We start from the raw sequence: 19,268 nt of genomic DNA, 5'->3' as shown, positions 1-19,268 counted from the left end.
GGCTAACACACATGATGCTCAAATATGAGGACAAGAACTGACTTCCATATACTGGAGTTATTAAGCTTCCCATCTAAAAATTTCAAAATAATTTTCTGAAGTAATTTTCAAGACAGGAATAGGCAAATTATCAGTCTGCTTCCTAGAAAATATTCACTACGCTTAAAGCCAGCAAAAGCCCTGAAATTTCAGGACAGGTTAGACCTTCCTTAGCTTTAGCTTTAGCATGTAAGAGCGAAGCACATTTAGAACAAAAATGTCAGAATCAACTCCCCAACAACACATAGAATTGATTGAAATGCCATTTTCTCCCAGTAGCACATTCTGAAGAAAAATATTGCAACCAATTCTAGTTAATGGTCTTCTGTAAAAAATAGCAGAGCAGAATGAGTCATTTTCTCACTTGGGGATATAGGAAAGATTAAGAAGGAATGAAAAAGTGGGCAACATGAGCAGCATTTGCCAAGCTCATGGCACTAGAGCATGCCAGCTCCCTTTGTTCCTGCACTGGCAGCAAGGAGCTGGTGCTGGGATTCCTCTGCCATGTCACCTGTTCTCTCACCCTGTTCTCCAGGAAGGAAATCTGATCTGCTCTGTTGCTCTACAGAACCAAGAACTGAACAATCACTGAAATCAGCTGTTGTAGCATCACCCACACCAGACTTTTTTTTTTTCCAACAATCTGTTAAATTTCCTGAGAAGCTCTGCCTCAAAATGCCAGAAGTTCAGTCGAGAACAAAGGCTTTAGTAAGGTTTTAGCATGGTCATGTCCATGAAAACCAAAGATTACATATCAAGGAAAATATGCAAAATGTATTCAAGCATTTAGCATTTTGTTAAAACATATTTTACAGGTTTATTGTTTGAAAATAAATTTGGATTTGGGCTAAAAGGTGAGGTTTGAGGAAAAAAGTTCTTTTTCAGAAATACCTTCACTGACTTCTTGGACTGTTCCCACTGAACTGGATTTTAGTATATTTAAATTCTGCTCTCCATAGGTAAACCATAAACAGAAAAAAAAAAGAAAATATCAATGATTCTTCATGACTTTTAATAGACTTTTGCATGATTTATTGATGTAAATATACTTCAAATAACTGGTTGGACATTAAAGGGCAAATAAAATGTTTTTTCTTTAACAGACATCTTGGAAATGAACAGTATAAATAGAACATAGTCATCACCACTTTATTTTATGTCATTCCAATCTACTATCAATTTCTTTTCATATACAAACTTTTTTGTAGTCTTGAATACCTAAAAAACTTGCATAATGAAACATGTTATTTACACTGTGTATGAGTCACAAATAATTACAAATAAAAAGAATACAAAATGATTAAAATGTATCATTACATGAAAAGCAAGGAAGATATAATAGATGTTCTGATTAACTATAAATGCTTACATATTTGTACATACATTTCTAATCTGAAATTGCTAGATGATATATCTGATGATTTTGATCAGGAATACTAGTTCTTATGCTTGCACTACTGGAGAGGAAGCAATCTTTCCAGACATAATGAGCCACTTAAGAAACATTTATGGAACTGCATAGGATGAAATGTATTCATTTTAAAAAACAAAAATAAAATATTTGACATTGCAAAATATAAGCATTTTCACTCATGCCTTTGAGATACATTGTATATTAAATCAATACTGTATTATGGCATCGCAAATAAATCATAACAGAGCTATATAACATTTTAAAAATAAGCAACTCACATGGCATTTGTATAATAAAATAGGAGATGTACAGTATTATTTACAGTGCAAACCAAGAGAGAATAACCCCAAGAAACTGCAGCAAACGAACTGTTCAAAACATTGATCACAGACCTGATTCATAAAATCTGTAGGCATGTGTGTAGGATGTGTGTAAAACTGGTCCTGGACGTGTGTTGTGAAGGCTTGGGACCACCCCTGGTCAGTCCTGATTCACAAGAACATTCAAAGTTCCTGCCACAAAACCTTGCTGGAAACTGAATTCCACTTGCCAAGACCCAGCAAGTATTTGGGTATTGAGCACTCCAGCAACCAATCTCTACCCAATCTTTTAGTGGTTATTGAAAAGCCAAACACCTCCTGCCCGTGGCAGTATTATAGCTGCTCAGTATGAAATTTACATATGGAAACTGAGATGGAACTCCTATGAGACGGCTGATCAGCACTGACCACTGAATTTGAATGGTTTTAGTTCCACCTCTGGAATGTGAAATTTGATAAATGAGCTCTGCCTCACAATTGCCCTCATTTGTTTCTTTTTTCTTTCCTAATTATTTTCCTATATTTCTAGATAGTTTCCATGACACAAGAGAGAGAAGGTGGTACAAATCATGTACTCCTGCCAACATCTGAAATTCCAATTGCTGCAAATTCCGTTTTCTCAGGATTTGCCATGCTGAACTGCATTGACCATGTGTCTGCATGGCTGAGTTACATGTCAACATGTGTTGTGCCTTTACACATCAGCTCTACAGCATAAGGTGAGCCCACTGAACTTGGAAAGTTGGTCTGCCCCTAGCAATAAACCTAAAATATCCCTACAAAACTTCTCACCTGAGATACAAAATTGTTCTGCACATGTTTAGCATGGCCTTTCATCCAGGATTTCCAGGCATTGAGGAGCCCAAAAAAAGTTACTGACATGGTTGAAGAGATGTCAAAAAATTCCTGACAGGGAAAAAAAAAAGTAGCACAAAAGAGATAAACCATCTTCTCTGTCATAGGAAAGCAAGTCTGCAATGTACTATCAGATGCAGTCGGCACATATGAGAACTCGAGTAATGCAGAGACACAGACCTAAGCTTTTTTCTCCCTTTTTTTTCCCCTCCTTTCCAAGCAATGGGAGAAGAATAATAAATACAGTCTGGGTGGAATCTTGAGCAGCCAACAATGTAAGTGAACTGGTGCATTTCATACTGTGTCATTACAGTGTTCAGAAGAACAAGCTCTGTCAATGATTTCCAGTGAATTAGCTGCCTTGGGGACTACTAAAGTCTGGATGGATTTGGTGTCTGGATTGCATTTGCTACGTAATTTGTACAAAGTCACCAGGTAACTTTTTTGCTTTGGAAATCTTTTGATTGCAAAAGAAAGACAGTGAAGGAAGAAATAAATATTTTATGAGCAGCTGTAATGTGTATAAGCAAATTTTAATGAGGAAAAAAATCAACTCAATTTCTTCTCCATCATATCACTTTTTTTAACCATATACACAAAAATTTCTTGATTTTTCCTAATATTCTGTCTTCTTTGACCACCTCTTCAGTGACTGAACTCTGAAATAAAGGCATCCTGGTCACAATCAGGATCAAAATATTTTTGAGTGAGGTTTCACTGCAGAAACATTTTTATGGACACTGTACTACTATTATGACAAGAATTAACTAAAGTGAGCTACCTACCAGAGGATGCGGTCATATAAAGCAAGAATTGATGTGAATAAAACTTGCATGATTTTTTTTTAAATCCAGATAATTTCTCTACAGTACACTTTCACATATAACTGGAAGCAGAAATTAGAACAGCTTCTGTGAAGATGCCAGTGTTATGGCAAAGGCTTCATCAAATATATCCATTACCAAGACTCAAAAAAATGCAAAACTAAATAAGCAATACAAGAACTTCAGAATTTCCTCAGCTGAACTTCAAAGGATTTTTGTTGTTTTGCTGATCTCTAGTAACTCATAAATGAAATTTTGGATCTATTTATCTTTATGAATCAGGTACTGTGCAAAGGTCATGCACTGAAATAGCCCATTACTTTTCCCTTTCAAATGCATTAATGGGGAATCAGTAGGATGGAGCCCATCACAAGAAAACTAGAAGCATGAGAAAAGAGTATTTGTTGAATAGAAATGTTACTGTCAGTATTTAGACGAGGCAAAACTTTGCTTGGTCCTGTGAAGAATGAGAAAAACCTGTATTTTGATTATAAACACTGATATGAATACTAGCCTAAAACTGGAGGCATTGAAATAGAAGATGTATAGTATATCGTATATTGCTTTTCTTATAGAGTGTACATTATGTTTCTAATATGGTGACAAACAAGCAAAATCTTTTAGGACAAACTAAAAGGACCTCATTGCAACAAACACCATTAATAGCAGGTCACACTATGAAAGCGAGATGTCAAGTCACAGCACAGAGCAGGCACGCTGCTAAAAGATAGTCTGGGCTACTCTGAGAAGGCTGTTTAACCTTCTGCTATCTGTTAACAACATACCTGCATGAGTTTTGTAAAGTTTCTTCTTCTTGTTTGAGGCCTTCAGTGGCTTTGAAAAAAAAGGGGTAAGAAAGGCAAACTGTCCTCAGTTACGCTTTGGAAGAATTGTATCACCAAAGCCTACTCAAAAGGAGGCAAAAAGATTAAAATAAGAAGCATCAAGAGAAGTGGAACAGAACAAGGCTGTTTTGTTTCCTCTAAAGAAGGCCCAGGCTATTGGCACTGTTTGCATTTGCTAGTAAATAGAAGTGGCTTATCAGGAGGAGATTCAGGAAAGGTATTCACTGATCTCTCTAAGCCTGCAAGATTTACAAATAGCATCTGCTTTTCCATTTCCCAGCAACATACAGAGAAAGACCCTTTGCTGTATGCAGGTCTGTGTAAACAGTTAGACACAAAACAGTAATTTTAAGACAAGAAGAATAAACTTTAGATTACATTTTTTTTTTCAGAAGCTCATAGGATCAACAGCTATCAAGACATACATTCTGTTATAGGAAGAGCAGTACAAATGTTAAAGCTTTTAAGACCGTATATATTTCACTGCACACACAATTTTCCCATGGCCTACACATATGGCACATCAAGTTTTTTTACATAGACTCATGGTCCCAAGGAGGGATTAATACTGAATTCTAAATGTGTTATACTGGTGCTGCAGCCCTGAATAACTTGTTCAATGCCACAGCACAGGCCTGGTTAGTACATACATCATGCACTTCAACTGCTCACAGTCAAAGACACAAATGACAGAACCAAATTTACTGTTTTGTTTTTGTTTTTTTTCTTCAAGTAGGTAAGTCTTTGGTTAGTAATAAATTCAGTTGGTTTGGGGAAGCAATCATAACTGAAATAGCAACTTTCAACCAGAGGTACTTACTGGAACTTCCAGACCGCTAAGTCTGGCGAACAAATCCCAATAAAAAAATTGAAATGCAGCATGTGATAGTTTGTATGGAGTCTGCTTCTGTTGGCAGGTGGATTCCTTTGTTGAACAGCTAGTTACAGGACAAGTAATCAGATGCAATTTTGCAATTAATCCCTTGATTTCAGTGTGGGAAGATCCTGGCTTATATGTTTTCTGAGCTTTTCTGTTCATGCCCTCTGACAGCAAAACTCTAACCAGCCCCATCCCCTCCCAATTGATCGCAGGCTGATGTTTCAAAACAATGTTCAGATTTACAGAGTACTAAAATTAATCTCTTAATCATTAAGTTGACAGAAGTCTCTAGGGACACTGCCTTACCTCCTCTGTGTGTTACTAAACTGGAAATACTGTCATTAATTAGATTATCCTTTGTCTGTAAGAAATTTCATACAAACAGATTCAGGTCCACAAACATCTCAGTGCTCTAAACCCTGACAGAACTCTATAATGGCATCCAAGATCATTTTAATGCTAAGCAACCATTGTTGATAGTACAAGGTTTTAATCTTATCAGTGCAGAATGCTTGTACAAGTCTCTTCACATAAGCTCTGTAAGACAACACTAAAATAGTACTACAGAACTACACAAAAAGCATTTGCACCAGGGGATGGACATTTGTCCATTTCCACAGGAGTGCAGGCTTGGAGGTGGTCACTCTTCACATTTTAGGAGGACGAAATACTTTTCTCCAGCATCCAGAACAGAGAAGATTGAAACAAGACAAGCAGCAATTCTCAGCATTCATAAAGCTGAAACTGAAACTGTACTCTACTGAACAGTTCTGTCCCTTTGGTCTGCTCTCAGTAATCGACACACCAGCAATGGTGGTTCATAACCCTTCCTGAAATTCCCACTCCCAGAACTGAGCATCATGAACTCAAGTGAAATCCATCTTCCTACAATTATCCAAGTCATCTTCACAAATGTCTGGCTCTGCTACTACAGATGTATGTGACCACCTTAGACAGGAATTAGCCCTCAGATTTTACTTTGGCAACACAGAAATTAAAGGGAAAAGTTGAAAGATACAACTCTAAGGCAGCAAAGTTAATTGTCCTCTAGCATTCCTTTCAGAGGAAATGAAGATGAGCCTGAATGAATCACCAGTTAAATCACCAATTTCAGCTGGTTGCTGGAAAAATTGTTCAACAAAGTACCAGAAATTACTTTCCATTCACACTTTCTTGAATTTCATTACTCCAGATTAGAAGGGAGAGCCAGAATCACAGTCCCAGACAACTGGAAAACTGTTATCTCTTCTTCTAGGCGAGATACTGCGAAGTTCAATTTGTTCTCAAAGGTTTTGGGAAGAGACTGAACTATGACTTGGTAGGCCCAGGCTGTGAATTTCATGCCAATAATACAAGCTTGTTTTGCAAAAGTTTCTGCTTATTGCAAACTAATCCCACTGAAATATATAAATATAAACCAGCAGATTATTTTTAGTAGCATTCAGTTCCTTCTCTAGGGTTGGCCATAGAGGCAGAGCAAAGTGGCAAAGGGAGTTAAGAGGATTATTTGTGGCTGTGAAATCATTGGTTGGACTCTGCAGGATGGTGATCTGAGAACACCTTAATATTTATGTGTTGCACCTGTGACTTGCACAAACAGAATACACACAGCCTCTTCAAAACACTATGGGATCCTGCAAAGAAGAACTTTAGCAAATTTTAGTGAACTGGGAAAGGTCAAGCTTATATCCAGCAGGAATGTAGTCAGTCCTAGCAGTGGGGCACATCATATTCAGGGGGGAATAAAACCAACAAAAAAAAAAAAAAACCCAGTTACTGTTCTCTTGTAATACTTTGCTGGAAAATACTTGAGTCATTGACCTCTGGGCTTTAAAGAAACTGAAGTTTAAAAAGTAAAGGGATGAAGATGGCCAAGCTTTTCACTGAAGTAAGGATGGATGCTAAAGGTGCATGATTTGGTTTAGAGTAATCCCAAGGGTAGGTGACACTATATCCATAATATCTCAAGACAGCTATCAGACAATGTCCACATATTTGTATTATTTATCTCTAACTACATTTCTGCAAATTTAATCAGTCACATCATGTTCTATAAAATTCAAAGTATGCCATGGAATGCCTAGATAATGTGTAGGACGTGTGATGCAGGTAACTGCTCGTGCTGCTTGTCCTGACATTTCTGTTCCACCACTGAACCTCATCACCATGATAATAATGGGACACACTGAATGCCAGATAAACTGCACTGATGCTAATTAATTCCCAAAATCAAGATTACTCTTGGCCTCTTTTACAATGAGGACTTCTGCAAGAACAAAAATTTGCAAAGAGAACTTCAGCTGATACGATATCCAAAAGACAATGAGCATAAATACTTTAGAAATATTTTTACAGTGATTTGCTTCACTGACATAAGCTATTGTTTATACCCTATACTTGTCAGTGCCTTAGATCTGAAATGCAGAGATTTTATAACAGGTGTGCAGAAAAGACGCATACTACAGGAAGAGTTTGTAAAGAAAGTGGTGAAGGTTATTCCTGAGCTATGCATAGGTCAACTTTTGAATATATAATAAAAATAATTACTTAAGTCATAGTAGAAACAGCACGCAACTCCTGCCAGCCCTGTCTTAGCTGAGTCCCAGCCTGTTCCTTGAAGAATTTTTCACCTTGACTAAACAGGCTGAGGTACTCTGTCTGCAGTGGATTGCTGCTCCTTCAGGGTCATACACAGCATGGTGGAATTGCCCTGCTGCAAAAAATTAGTAATTGAAGAAGAATTAAGAATAAAGAAGTGGTTTGTTTTGTTTAGTTTGTTAAATCCAAGCAAGAAGCAATATGAACTTGCAAAATCATGGCACAGAAGAGAATTCTTTAAAATGCAAATGTTTGAGGCAATGAAAAATAATTACCTCCTTTTTAGTAAAGATTTGCTGAGGTTTGGAAATTTTCTTTCACTATAGCTCTGTTATTAGATTTGGGTTTTGGGAGTTTAGCTTTTATTTTTCAGTTGAATAAATTTAGCAATAAATTATCTTCTCCTCCCTCCTGCGAAGAAGATGGAAATGTCAAGCCAAAAACTTATTTTCGGTATTCAAATAATGGCTTTAACACGACTTTCAGTGCTTAACTTGTGGTACTTAACTTTGGAGGGACTGTGGCCAAACTGATTCAGCAGATAAAACAGAAACTGCAAGCAGATTTAGAAGGTGAATAAGAATTAAGAGTAAACCTTGTCATTCTTCTTCTTTGTGATTTCAATTCTTTGTAATGTAATTTTATGGCTAAATTGATTTCAGTTGACCATTTTGATGCTTTTTCTCCAGATGTTATGATATTTTGATGGACCTTCACCTCTGTCACTGATTTCACCCCTCTCTGGCAAGCTCATAGTGCCTATTTTTAGCTCCATGAGCTACTACTCCAGTTTCTCTGACAACTGCAATTTGTTGGAAGAAATGACTAGTGTTATGTTGTCTCAGAGCTATGAACCCATTTGAGAAATCAGCTTTTTAGCTGACCTTTAAAGCAAGTGAGAATAATGTGTCTGCAATTCCACAGGGTTTGGATTTCATTATCACAGCAGTGTGTATGAGATGGGCTGGCCCTGCTGCACAGCTCTGCCTGTCTGTTTTGTTTTCCTGGTAATTATAGAAACTGTTTACTGTACATGGAAAATCTGCAAGTTTTCTCAGCTCTTGAGGACAATACTATTTCTAATCCTTTTCTCTGGAGAGCAACAGTTCACAGTGTGGAGGAGTACATACTATTGATTCCTCTCAAGAGGAACTTTCCCACGGACCATGACTGCGGTGAAAATCACCACAGATGTCTAAGGATCAGAATGGCAACTGCAAACAGAAGAGAGACGTATGGGGGCAGTGTAGCAGAGGAGCAGCCCTGGTTCTTCCCACTCCTCTCTCGTTCAGAGCCTGACACATGTTCCTGACTCCTGAGAATCTGGGTACTCCAAGGGCATCAAACACAAGTGTGACTCAGAGGTGTCAGATAGAAGCTTTAGTAACTGCGATCAGTGTGAGAGAACATCCAGCCAGCACCTCACCCTCTGCTCTCCTTTCTTTCCCAAGTGACTGCAGACACTGACCTGTATACTATATTGCTGTGCCTGCAATTTTTTTTCAAGAAAACAAAACAGAAAAAAAATTGTTGAGGAAAATTTATATTTCAGTGTTAAAAAAATATACATTTCTGGGATGGATGGATGGATGGATGGATGGATGGATGGATGGATGGATGGATGGATGGATGGATGGATTTATTAAGTAGCTATTTCCAGACAGAATCGAGCAGTAAAGATAATGGTTTGGAGAGAGGGCTCTTGGCTCTGAATATATCAGATAATACACTAGTGCTATCTTAGAGCAAAATTGGGGAGTTAGCAACAATCACAGATTGTTAGTTTTAAACTGAAATTGATGTTCTTATAACTAGAATAAACTCCTAGTCTGACTTCTAAAATCTTATATATTAATAATTTTACTGTCATGTCCCTTTGAATCTCTGGCTGAAGCCAAGCCCTTGCCCCAGTGTTTTTGTCTCCATATGTATTTGATGTTCTATTTTTTACACCTTTTTATTCTTAACAGCAGTGGGATTTATCTCACCTACAGCATGGCAGCTAATCTGAACCAGTCCTCCACAGTGGTCACTGGGGAGGAAAGGGAAGAGCATAGCTAAGGCAGTGGTTTATCTCATCCCTAACACTTTCTCCAGGACTGCTCAATCTTTAAAATGCCAGGACGTCTGCACTGACTGTAGAGGGAACTGACCTGACTAGCTCAGACCAGACATAAGTTTTAGATGCTTAAATGCAGATCAGCTGAATTTCACTCATATTTACAGCAACTCCCCAAATCCTTGGTTCTCTAGAGGACCCCAGTGCAACTTGGGCACAGTGAGACATAAGAATAATAAGGAATATTCTCACATCAAAGACATTAATGTTTGCAACTTAGTGAAGCCCTAATTTTCAGCAAGGCAGTATAAATGTCACGTATTAGGATGGGAGTTTTTTCTAGAATGGGTTTTGTTTAGACTTCAGTAAAGGGCACAATGCTGTCCTGACAGTGAGCATATTTAAAGCTTGGTTTTGGGATGCTCTGTATCTCTAAACAACGGAATTAAATTTTGGCCTTACTCAATATAATCTGCATGATATTTCTGCAGAAGCTACTGGGTAAAATACCACTTCCTTGGAAATTTACTACAGACAACTCTTGGTTGAATGTGCAGAAAACTCAATATATTCCTGTTTCTAAAGGGAAGTGTCAACTGCAGATTATCTCACAGACTTTGTACTTTTTTATTATGATACAACAATATTCCAAGCTTTCTTTCTGTTTAGATATTTATAAACAATATTTACTTACAGAGCAAAGCAGTCTCCTTTTTTAAAAAAAGTGTTAACATTTATCCCTATATACTTTTTAAAAGACATTCTTACTACCACCTCCAAATTTCCAGTTGGCAAAGTATCTCACTTGCCCTGTTTCACATCTAGTGTTGCATTCAGTATTGAAACTCATGGAGGAATTCTTAGTCCTACCTGCAGAAAAGCCAAATAATACAAAACAGCAGGACACTCTTTTCATTTTGCATTTAGGCTTTCTAGATTTTCTTTTACCCCCACAATTTTTCTCTGTAAGTAGAGATTCAACTCTTGCTCAAAATAAAAAACTCCAACATCATGCATTTCTCATGCAATTCCACTAAAACTTTAAGGATTATAGACTCTAAAATTCAACCTTATACCCTCAGAGTTGCTTCCACATAGATAAAAGCTAACATCAGCACCACATCTACATACTACGTACAGCTGCCCTCTCCTACACACAGACTTCACTTTCTTCAGATGCTTCTTATTTATATACTTGCAGGACCTACAAGAAGTTTCCAGAGAAGAATGTTTATACCCTTAAACACTGACAAGCACATGGGAATTAATTTAGAGGGGGGATTTCCAACACACATTTCCAAAACTTATTTAGGCATCCAGAACGTCAGGGTCACTCAGCAAAGATTCAACTTTCAGAAAAATGTTGCATTCAAGCAGAGAAAATGGGATTGAGAACTATTACCCTTAATGTGAATTTAAAAATTACCTGCTTCTTCTTAGGAAATGCAAATAATCTGAACTGAGATGCCAGGCTTTCAGTGTACAGTTTCAGAATTATTTCAATCAATCAGAAGTGCCATAGAAACTTCTAAAATAATTATATCTGTCAGTACCTCCTTTTTCTTTTCCATGTGATCTGTTCTCTCATGCAATGGCTCACATCTAAAAAAATCTCTCCTTGATGTTTATTTATTCCTAAGCTTGTTCTTTTGCAATAAGTTCAGAAACTCTGATATTGATTTAACAGTATGTTCCAATCTCATTAAGAAAGGAAAAAATAATACCTTAGGGATGTACTGGTAATAAACAAATGCTAAAATGGATTAAACAGCATTTGCCCTCTGTGGGTATTAATCGGTTTAAGCATCTATTTACTCTTGTGTATAAAACAGAAACAATCCATTGCATATACCTGCCTGGTTTACTACTCCTATTTATCATTCCTGGGTGTGTCTTACATCTATTACCCCTATTGTTTATCTAGAATGTGAGACTAGTCTTACTTAGTAGACAGTCTTTTAAAATACTTTTTACATCCAAAACTCTTTTCTAATTCTGGTCCATAGTTCTAATTTTGCTCTTAATTATTTAAGTGAGTAGCAACATATACTTTTAAAAAACTAAAAAAAAAACACCACTTAAAAAAATCAAATTATTCCATTACATCCTCCTCTTCTCTGAGGAAGAGGATGGAAGGACCAACCGTACACATCAGGGTGTTATTCTGCCATTTAATGTCCCACTGAAAAGTGGTTTGTTAAGGTGATAGGTGTTGCACAGGAGCCTACACAGAAGAGATTAACATGGCTTTACTTATTGCTTCAAGAATAGTCATTAGAGAGTATTGCTAAGGAATAATTACCTAGAAAACAAGAAGCTCAGTGTGACACCTTCTGCTAATAGAAAGTTAATTTGGGGCCAAAAAATTCACAAAAGCACAAAAAAATGTACGTTAATGATAACCTGGCAGCTATCCCTCTGTTCTTTAGAATCTGTATGTGTTACTACCATCAGGATAAGGCTTACACAAGCATTCTGGCATACAGTTCAGACGAATGGGGCACACAGGTTTTGCCTAACTGGGCTAGGGGCTCAAAGCTCAGAACCTTTTGTAAATCACACTCCTCATGGCATCCCAGAGTTGTGCTGGCAGTGCTGGTATCACATGCAAAGGGTTCAGACACTAGGAGGGATCTGCAGAAGTGCAGTAGCCCGCGTTCGCAACAGTCACCATGGCTACAGTGGTAACACTTCACTTATCTTGGAATATGCTTATCTACCCCTCTGACACTTAGTTCGATTCTAGTTATTCTGGCCAGTGCAAGATGCTGAAAAGCAGCACAACAGAAGATCAGAGACACAGCACTTGGGCTGAAAATAATGTAATTCAGTGGGATCAGTCTCCCTTATCTTGGCCATCTTAAAAAACAGATGTCTAGTCTAAGTTTGCCATCCGCGGTCACTGAGAAATTTAAGCACACTCAAGCATTTAGGCAGCCTCATACTCTTTCTAAAGCAGAGGGAGCAGAGGGGACAAGTGCCTGACAGGAAAAGTGCCTGTCCTCCAGTTTTCAAAAGAAACTTTGATTGTTGGAATGCCAAAGAGGGCCAGACACTGAAGGTGCTGCTGCAGCCAAGGTAATCAGCATGTCCCTCTTGATTCATGTAATTCCACTGCCTCCTTACTAGCCAAGGAAGACACTTGTTTCTCTGAAATCCTCTCTTTTCTTTTTCTCCGAATTAAAACACATTCAGCCTCACTCTGCCTTTGGAAACTAAAATCCCTGGAGCAAACAGCTGGTTTAACATCTGCTTCCACTGATTCTTTTGTTAAGGCTGCCAGCAAAGTTGCCACTTTGCATCACATGTTGTATCGGGCTCTCTAATGTGAACCCTAGCCCAGAGGGAAGCAGACTGAGATGCCTCATGCTGTTTTCAGAGGCCATTTCGTTGCTACAGTGACACAGTGACACTAACCTGGACCACAGACAACTGGAGGTCAACCTTTCTAAGCCACAGGAACAAGCTAGCATCTGCAGAGGTGAATGATCTGTTGCCTGTGACTGAATCGCTGCATTCCTCAGTTTCACTGTCTCTCTTGCTTTCAAGCATGATTAACAGCCAAGCCACAAAAGATCAATCATGTGTATGAGGTTAAACACTTCACAGATTTTTGCTGTAAGCCTGCTCATGCATTGCAAATGAATAACATCGTTAAGGAGTAACTCCTATCTGCACAGATAAATTTGGTGCTTGTGAAAGCTAAAAAACATGCCATGGGCCGTTCATGCAATGACTTCACCCAAATCCACCAGTAGAAACTTGCACTGCATTTTTTTTTCCCTCTCTAAGGATGTGAGTGCCTGCTGTGCCACTGTAGCAGTTTTGTCTCTGCTGCCAGAAGAGTAAGATCAGCCCTTTAACCCCAGTTATTCTTTAGATGTAAGCAGCCATGTCAACAATATATGCTAATTAGAACAACAATAGGGATTATTCACTATGTCACATACAGTGTGCTAAGGGAAGGTAAGTGGAAATCTTTTGGAGAGCAGAACCCTGACAAGAGCAGGACATAGCATGCAAGATGATGGAATTATTAACAGTAGCAGAAGCCAATCAACTCCTACTTGTTGAGTCTACTGCACACTCAGCATCTTTAATTCATCCACAGCCTCTCCTGTCACTGGCACCCTCAATCCTGTACAGCATTATGAATAATGTATTACCTCGAGGGAAAGGAACCAACTGTCTCTGAGTTTGACAAGCTTTTTTTAGCTTCTTGTTTTGTTGCTAATTTAAGCACGCTGCTATTTCCAATACTACACATGCACAATTTTGCAAAAGATCGCCAGAATCCAGAAAGGAAGCCAGAAGCTCTGAGACTGCATTAGGACAGGGAATCAGCTCTCCTCAGTGAGCTCTGTGCACTCAGCAGAGGTGAAATAGTGGCCTCAGACTAGAAGAGGAAAACTCACATGTCCCTGCTGCTGGATTACAGATTCCTTGACAGGACTGTCTGCATGAAGCACGTACATGTGACAGCTTGTGGCACCTCAAGAACCAGAAAGTTGTCCAGCAATTCAGCTTGCCCCAACAACCAATGCAGCTCTCAGACTCATTTGCAATGCAACACAGCAGTTTGAGAACACAGCTTTTTTTTTTTTTTTTCCATTCATTTTTAAATTGCCTGAGAGAAGGATCAATTCAGAGCAAGACATATACAATATGAAACTGGTTATCAGAGTTTACATCTTAGTGCAGTGCTGATACTTTTAAATGCATACAGCATGTCATGGTTTTGCAGTGCTTGCTTTATACAGGAAAAAATGGAAGATGGATGTTAAATCTTGCTGATGGGCTTGGTAGGGAACACTGTAAGCACAAGAGGAGATAGCACTGTGAAATGGCATGTGCACACACATGAACTGCCATGGACTGTTAATGACTCAATCGCAAGCATTTCTTCAAAACAGGCAATTCCCATACAAGATTTCCAAGGTTTTAAGAGCTTTGGTTTTCTGTTTGCAGAGGCGTGTTTCCAGGCTTCAAAACAGACCCAGATCTGAAACAGAATGTGGGAATGAGCAGAGAAGCCAAAACCACAATCACAGTTAATGACTATTGGCTCTCTGAAATTAAAACTGAAATATCCTTTGGGATCTTGCAAGAAAACCATACTTTGAGAGTCCTGGCTTAGTAGCAATTCTCCCATGCAGAGGCTTTTGTCTTTGAATGGCAAATTTTACCAGAGGGATGCAAAACAAAATTTTTCCACCACCATACCACTTCATCACTATTTCCCTTTTGCTCTGAGTTCATGATCTCTATGAACTGCATCACAGAAAGGCCTGTGTGATGGAGAGCTTCAAACAGATGGAAGAATCTGACACGAGATCTGTAAAAAGTGTTCTGGGGAAATGGCTGTGGACTCTCTTTACTTTGGCCTTTGTACAAGCAACTGGCCACAAAGAGATGGATGAACCCAGTAGGGGGATCCTCACATCACCTTCCCTTTGAATTCTACATGCAATACAAAATAGATCTCCTCCTTCTCTTTTCAGAGAGGGTAGATTTGTTCTGCACAGAAACTCAAGACAGCAGATGTGGCTTCTTGCAGCTACGAGAAGAAACACCAGAATGCAAATTCTTACTCAGAGGAGCCAAAGATCCTCTGTTTTATAGGAAGTAAAAAGTTGAAAGAAAATTCCAACTAGAGTATATTATTTCTGTAACCATTTCAGCACCTCTAACCTCTTCACCTCATCATCTCAAGGTACAGAATTCTGGGAACCTTTCTATTTATAAGACAATGCCAGGAAAATAAGAACCTTTTCTCTATCACTAAAAGTAAGCGTTGTTGGAGAAATGTTGAGTCTGACTACCACCTAATTGACATGACAACATCAATCTTGATAATAAGTTCCACTTCACTTTGTAAAGGTGTCCAAAAAAAAATAAGCTTGCAACCGAATATGAAAGGCAGCAGATGCAACTACTAATTTAGAAAGTGCTGAGAGTTTGTTTTACACTTTCCTCACATTGACATAGAAAAATGTCCCCAGAGAGCCCACACTTTTTTCATTAGCATCCCTCATCATAACACAAATAACGTAATACCTAGCATCTGCAGTTCCAGATATGTTAACTTTACATAAGCTTATGAAAAACAAAGACTGTGTATTTTTATACAGTCAGTGTACTCTCATTTGGGGAGCTAGATGATTTATTTGCAAACACTACCAATGGTGGTACCAGTTCCCACACAGATCTCTCTGATTTTAAGTCTCCTTATACAACAAAAAGTCTCTGAGAGGATGAGGATGGTGATACAAACTGGTTTTGATTGCTTCTCCATTTTGCCAGTAAAACTAGCATTTATCCATCATTTGCTATGAAAACGTTTCCATTATCAAGATCAGGTGCAGAATTAACCTAGACATTTCTTACTAACAACTGTAAGAGACAAGATATTGAACTACAAGCTTTTGGTCTAAACCTCAAAATCTGTACTCTTCACATAGGAGTGTGGGTGGGGAGAAGAGAAAAAGAGCTTGACAGATAGGTTGGGACTCTGACATCAGCAACTACTGAACAATGAAGATGTGCCAGAGAAGTCAGACTGAAATCTAAATCTACTAATGACTATTTGAAAAAAAATCACTCTAGGGAACTGAGTAATGACATCAGAACTATGGATTTATTAGCTGGGAAGTGACATTCCTCTTTCAGTGGTGAAACATGAACTTTGATCCATTTCTGATTCTTACACATCTCACTGGTGTTCCCAGGGTAAAAAAATGCATGCTACATCCTGTGTATGTGCAAACTAATGGCTATAGGCTAAAACTTGTGCAGGAAATTCTCAGATCTGTAATTTGGATGGAAATTTCACAATCTCAAATTGAACAGTTTTCTAAAGTAATTTTTTAGATAGACCACAAAACTCCATATGCTGTTTATCAAGGTAGATGAAAAAATAATAACTCTAATCTCAACAATGCTCTAATCCCAATGGAAGAAATCTTTAACATCAGTATCCCACTAGAAAGTGAGGAAATTTGCATTAAAATAGATTTTGGGGCTAATTTCCATGCATCTACCCTCCTTACACAAAGAAGAACTGACCCCTGCACAATAAGTTCAGACATTGTCTGACTGCTGAAGTTGGTGAAGGTTCAAGACAGTCCTTTATCATCCAGAAAGGCTTCATGGAAAAGAATTCTGAAACATTCTCAGCACAGGCTAGCAGTGCCATGCTGACTCACAGGGGCTACTGGTCAAAGGGGAGAAATAGAGAACTGTCATTCCCTGCACAGAAAGATCCAGCTGGACAATCTTGAAATGTAGTGAAATTTATTTACTTATTTTCAAGAGGTGCCTCATGTTGTGACTACTAAATACATAAGCAAACTAATTTCTGTTCTGAATTAGAGAAATGCAGAGTATCTTATGCCTCCTAGTTGCTGCTGAGCCTTATCTTTGATTGAAGTGATTAAAGGCCCACGTGCAGCTAAGCCACTTTGGAACCACGGCACAGATTTTAACTAACAATCTGCAAGCTCACAACAACATCACCCACCCCAGCAGGATCCAAAGGCAGCACACCACACAGGAAAACTGACCACCACTACTTGTGAAAAAGAAAACCTGAGAAATAAAAAATGCCTGAAAATGTTCCAGATACACATCTTGCTTGAACTGGATTAATTGAAGACAATAATACTGTATTAATTTTCAACAGCAAATAATAGGCCTTTTTTTTTTTTTTTTGCTTGTTTGGTTTTGGTTTTGTTTGTTTTTTTGGTTTTGTTTTCTTCCTTTTTTTTTTTATTGTCTTGGACTAACAAAAATCTTGAACTGCCATTTGCATTAAACCTGGAAAAGTACTGCCTTTCCCTTTCTGAGGTTCTTTTGATCTCAGCTAGATAAAGCAGTGGACTTTCAGCCAATCCAACAACAGAGGAAGTTTCCAAATGAACAATCATTATTAACAGAATGGATTTTCAACTATCAATCTGGACTAGGAGAACAAGTCCTATTAAAAAAAAATGTGGAAAACCATCCAGAGATCTTCCAGTGTCTGCTGGAATTCCTCAGAATAAGTTTTCACAAGACCAAAATTTTAGAGAAGTTCAGGGCTTTTACTGAAGATCAGTTTGGCTGATAATTTAGAGGGAAAACAAGAGAACTTTTCTGTTTGTCCATACATTGATCTTCTGAACTTTGTTTACATTGTCCTGGAAGGACTGGACATACAACACTGTAGGACAAATACTGAACGTTATTTTATATAAGAAGACAGTGCTCATCTAAAGCTTTAGCATAAAAACAAGATAAAGTGATTTATCAAAGTGGGGGTTTTATTCTGTAAATATTGATTCTTTTTTTTGTTGCCAAAAAAGTCAAGAAATGCCTTCTTCCCACTTGTATAACAATAAGGTTTGATAGGTAGAATGTATGAAATATACAGTAACTTCTTCTGAAAAGCTATCTAAGCTCACTCAGCTTACAGTATGTGGAATGTAATTATCCAGAAAGTGAAATATGTATAAAAATAGGTAAAATTCCTACAATATTTGTATTGAGTCATAATTCCTCCTGCCAGGAAGGTTACAATAGCTCTACAGTATATGTATGAAATGCTTGTTCATAAAGTTAAAAAACATCATTACCTTACTGAAGAACACATTAAATATAGGAATGCATAATCAGAACTGACTCTCAATTCTGCTTAGCTGGTGCAAATCTACAGAGAACCATCACCCTTTCTGCACAAAACAAGACCAACCTCTAATTTGAGAGTTGGGGTTTTGTTTCGTTGTTTTGTTTGCCATAGAGGGGCCAGACTGAAGTTTATGAAAGAAATTCCTCTGGAAGTGGAAGTACATTGTTTAATATTTTTTCCCTATCTCCTCTTTGTTTACCGACAGCAGTTACCCACCTTTTAAAATGATTATTGCCTGACATTACATGGAGCTTTAACTGCCTGTTCAGAAGAAGGCAGCGAAACACAAAGAACCTCCAACTCCCCTGTCATGACCCAGTTCTGGGCTTGTGCTTTTTTGACAAGTCTTTGATCTGCAGCAGGCCTCATAGGCTGGTCTCCCGGAGGAACATGGTGCCGATGTTGTAAGACACCTTTCTCACTCTGGCAGATGGGATGGAAGGTTTTGGCGGCTTCTGACCACTTCTGACCTCCAGGAAGTAACAGATCCCAGGAATTTCCTTTGGAAAGTTTTCTGGAAGCTCTTCACGGGAACGAGGGATAAAAATAAAATTTTCTTCCTTTTTCAAGAGCCTGGAGAAAAACAAAACACAGGGATATAAAACACTGTAAAACACATTCCAAAAATGCCTCTTTGGAAGAGGTGGATCCTATGTGCAACCTAGTAAAAAACGTGTTTACACTATTACGTAGCATATAAAGAAATTCTAAGTCAGGATCCTCAGCTGATCTATATGAACTTATCATCATTAACTTCAAGGAGCTCTTG

At 38.1% G+C, this 19,268-nt stretch overlaps 1 protein-coding gene across 1 annotated transcript in view; it reads right to left on the bottom strand.

The window, feature by feature from the left end:
- Positions 1-1,030: 1,030 nt before the first annotated feature.
- GUCY1A2 (guanylate cyclase 1 soluble subunit alpha 2) overlaps positions 1,031-19,268 on the bottom strand; it is a 153,420-nt gene continuing 135,182 nt past the window's right edge. Inside the window, exon 8 of the mRNA XM_064718252.1 lies at positions 1,031-19,072. Coding sequence (XP_064574322.1) covers positions 18,865-19,072 — 208 coding nt within the window. The 3' untranslated portion in view covers positions 1,031-18,864. The remainder of the gene's footprint in view (positions 19,073-19,268) is intronic.

Source organism: Zonotrichia leucophrys, chromosome 1 (genome assembly GCF_028769735.1).
Source record: "Zonotrichia leucophrys gambelii isolate GWCS_2022_RI chromosome 1, RI_Zleu_2.0, whole genome shotgun sequence".
Classification (NCBI taxonomy): Eukaryota; Metazoa; Chordata; class Aves; order Passeriformes; family Passerellidae; genus Zonotrichia; species Zonotrichia leucophrys.
The sequence above is the reverse complement of the archived record's forward strand: the minus strand, read 5'-3'. Positions and strand labels throughout refer to the sequence as shown.